Genomic DNA, 3,223 nt, shown 5'->3' with positions numbered 1-3,223 from the left:
CGCATTATACTTTACCATCTTTAGAAGCCATGACAAAATTCTCCTTCAAAAAAATAAGGCTGTTAGGTAAACCTGCAACAAATCCCAGTTTTTTAGACAGCAGCAAACTACGCTCTTCTAAGTCCAATACCGACACAATTCCATCATTCATAGAAAAAACAAGTTTCGTCATCGAACTATCCAGCCAACACATACCAGCAATTCCCCTCTTCCTGCTTTGCTCTCCGTAGGAAAATGCAAGAGTGGCTCCTGTGCTCCTTGAAATATCCCACACTTTAACCAATCCTGTATCATCCCCTGTAATACACGCCATGCCTTAATTTCAGTAAAAAAATTGAGAAATAGCAATAGCAAAAATAGTTACAAAGGCAAAAAACAAAACACATATATGAAAAAAAAAAAAAAAAAAAATCACGCCAAGCTTATAAAGTTGATTTCTCGACCAAAACACTAAAATATTTATGACAATTAAATAAGATAGTTTATGGACGAGCGACATCAAAGTACCTTTCGAGTTCCTTTTCACTAACATCAATCAGAATTGCTGCCTCTAAATGCAGTTTTTGTCGTTCCAAAACATCTAAAAGCATGCTTTGCTTCCTCACACAGTTCAGTAATTCATCCTTTTCAGCAGCAAGCTTATTCAAATTAGACCGCAATTGAAGAACAACATTTCCTTGAGATAAATTCTCCGTCTCTCCCACACCACCTAGCTTCGACTTTAAAAAAGCAATCTCTCGAAGAGCACTCTCTAGCTTTTTCTCCGATAATTCGCTAACGCCTGACTGAACTTTACGTTGAAGCAATAAAATTTCCTTTTTTTGCGTGGCAACTATGCTTTCTAACATGCTTAATTTCTCTTCCATCACCCTCTTACTACTCACTTCCGCTTCTAATTCTTTTTTCAAGGTCAACAATTGTTTCCCAAGTTTTTCCGAGTCTTCCTGATAATTTTTAAGAGCCGACTCCAAATCACATTTTTCGGAAGTTGCATCGAGCGACAAATCTTTACCCCCCTTATCATCCCTCAGGCTTTTCGCAGCCGTTATAAACGGGGAATTGGTTCTCATATCGTTTCCAGAGCAAAGCGCAGATCTCACCTCTGAACGATGAATTGCACCGTTGGAGTCATTAGCCAATAAATAATTTTTCAACCTGTTCAACTTTGAATTCCCACCATTCAACTTACCAATATCATCACTTTGGGAAATACTCATATAAAACAATTCTTCTTTGTTTTTTTTTCTAAAGAAAAAAAACAAGCCAAATAACAGAAAGAAAAAAAAGGAAGAAACAAACAAACAACAAAAAGAGCAGAAACCACTGCACTAGTCATAATCCCGATCGAGATAAAGATCTTTAGAAATAAAAAAAAGCGCTACGGCATGCAGATGAGCAGAATAATATATACCGCCTACAAATCTTGAAACGAGAAAAGAAGTCGCTTACTCATGATTCTTCATACCAAAGGAAGGGCATTCAGAAAGTAACAAATAAGGGGGATTTTGCATTTACAGTACGGTGTTAGAAAAATAAAAAAACACATGTACCACGACTCTCGGCAACTCGGCTAGCGTCGCCCACCGCCGCTCCTAGAGAACGTGTGTTCCGCGAGTCGCCCACAATATGGGACAAATGGGCACCCCACGCCCGAGACGCCACCAACGCCGCCCGCTGAAATCGCACCGCCCGCGACCCGCCTTATTTCGATGTCAGGCTGCCGCGGGTTTCCGGCAGGGTTGGGGTGTCCGCGGCACCGGGCGGGCGCGGCTGGGGAGGGGTTTCTGCGTTGCGGCGTTGCTTTTGCGATTTTGAAAAGTGTGTGTTGGTTGTTTTAAAAACAAGGTTGATCAACATTCATGTTTTAGCTCCCAATAAAAGGGATATAGGGTTCTGCCTTCCGTTCCTTAAAAAATGGAGTTGAGAGTTATGACGACCCTTTACCTATAGACTGAGTTATAATATTTTGTATGTTCTTGATGTCGAATATGCGTTTATAAAAGCCCGGTTGTAATCGCAGGGATTTGCGTTTTCCTTTCTTAACATTATTCATGACGCGTACTAAGAGCATTTCTTTTTGTTGAATGAAATCATACAACCGTTATTTTAGTTGTTGTAAGGGAAATTTAGGGGTACCACTCTAAAATTTGTTTTAACTGGGCATATAATTTTTGAGGGGTTTAGGATGGTAACTAGCTGTTTTGATGTGATGGTGTTAATAAACGTTTTTTCTTACGGATGTGTCTGATGTATTGCCGCTGCTGCTGTCCTCTCCACTTCTTGAACAGACACAAAGAAGGAAATCAGGCGCGAATCGCCACTGTGAAATTCGAATGCTCTGAAAGGACCAACAACAGCACACACACACACACATATTTGTATGCTCTCACGTGTTGCTGCTGTAATGGCACCCCGCACACACAACCGTCGCGGCGTGACCGGATCCAGCGGAAGGACGAGGGAAGGAAGAGAGAGTGAGCCGCAGAGGCCCAACATATCCCGGCATGTGTTTACTTTTGCGGTGCTGCTCCTTCTTTTCTTGATTATGATGTGCTGCGGCAGTGGAGGTGCACACGCTGTGGAGAGCAAGCCAGGGGGTGTGCAGCTGCCGCAATGGGTCTTTATTTTTGTGCCGAATAAGACGCAGGTGTTGCCAAAAGATGGGACTGGTGAGACTGGAGTGAAGGAAGCATTTGCCGCACCCTCTCTCGTCCGTGTTGGTGGGCTAATGATTGCATTTGCTGAGGGCTTCCTCGAATATAACGGCCATCACGAGAAATTATTTGGGACTTGTTATTCCGACATTGTGGCTGGGTACATCAAGGCTGCGGAGACGTGGCCGTCCATTGTCGCTGAGATCGCCAAGAAGGAGTGGAGGGCAGACACCGTGCTTGGCAGTAGGAATGGCGATGATCGTTTGCGCGTTTTTTTGTTGGCCCGCATCCATTGCAGGGGACAATAAGGTGTTTCCACTTGCGGGAATCTGCGAAGAGAAGTACGACAATGATGATGAGGAAAGGGCGGCGGGTGACTCAGCTATTCAACTGGTTGTTGGTGTGGCCACGCAGCCCAAGGACGGCGAGTCGAGTGGAATGATCAACTGGGAAGAATCCAAATATTTATTGCAACAGATCTCCAAACACACTTAAGGCCAAATGAAGGATTTTGTGACTGCTGGTGGCTCAGGCATTGTGATGCAGAATGACACGCTTGTGTTTTCCCT

General features: G+C 43.5%; 2 protein-coding genes and 1 pseudogene across 2 annotated transcripts, besides 3 other annotated features; 1 reads left to right on the top strand and 2 right to left on the bottom strand.

Annotated features, from left to right (window-relative positions):
* Window positions 1–3,223: a sequence feature (heterozygous, Esmeraldo-like haplotype).
* On the bottom strand, window positions 5–313 carry Tc00.1047053503867.5 (hypothetical protein, conserved; the record flags this gene model as incomplete). The annotated part of the gene is made up of 1 exon (XM_797832.1): window positions 5–313. The coding sequence occupies one exon, from the start codon at window positions 311–313 to the stop codon at window positions 5–7; it is 309 nt and encodes a 102-aa protein (XP_802925.1).
* Window positions 392–411: a microsatellite.
* On the bottom strand, window positions 483–1,217 carry Tc00.1047053503867.10 (hypothetical protein, conserved; the record flags this gene model as incomplete). The annotated part of the gene is made up of 1 exon (XM_797831.1): window positions 483–1,217. One exon carries the CDS (start codon window positions 1,215–1,217, stop codon window positions 483–485), a length of 735 nt encoding a protein of 244 aa, XP_802924.1.
* Window positions 1,248–1,320: a sequence feature (A-rich).
* Tc00.1047053503867.20 lies at window positions 2,381–3,220 on the top strand (annotated as a pseudogene).

The sequence above is a fragment of the Trypanosoma cruzi genome, genomic scaffold (genome assembly GCF_000209065.1).
Source record: "Trypanosoma cruzi strain CL Brener 1047053517055 genomic scaffold, whole genome shotgun sequence".
In the NCBI taxonomy this organism is placed as follows: domain Eukaryota; phylum Euglenozoa; class Kinetoplastea; order Trypanosomatida; family Trypanosomatidae; genus Trypanosoma; species Trypanosoma cruzi.
The sequence above is the reverse complement of the archived record's forward strand: the minus strand, read 5'-3'. Positions and strand labels throughout refer to the sequence as shown.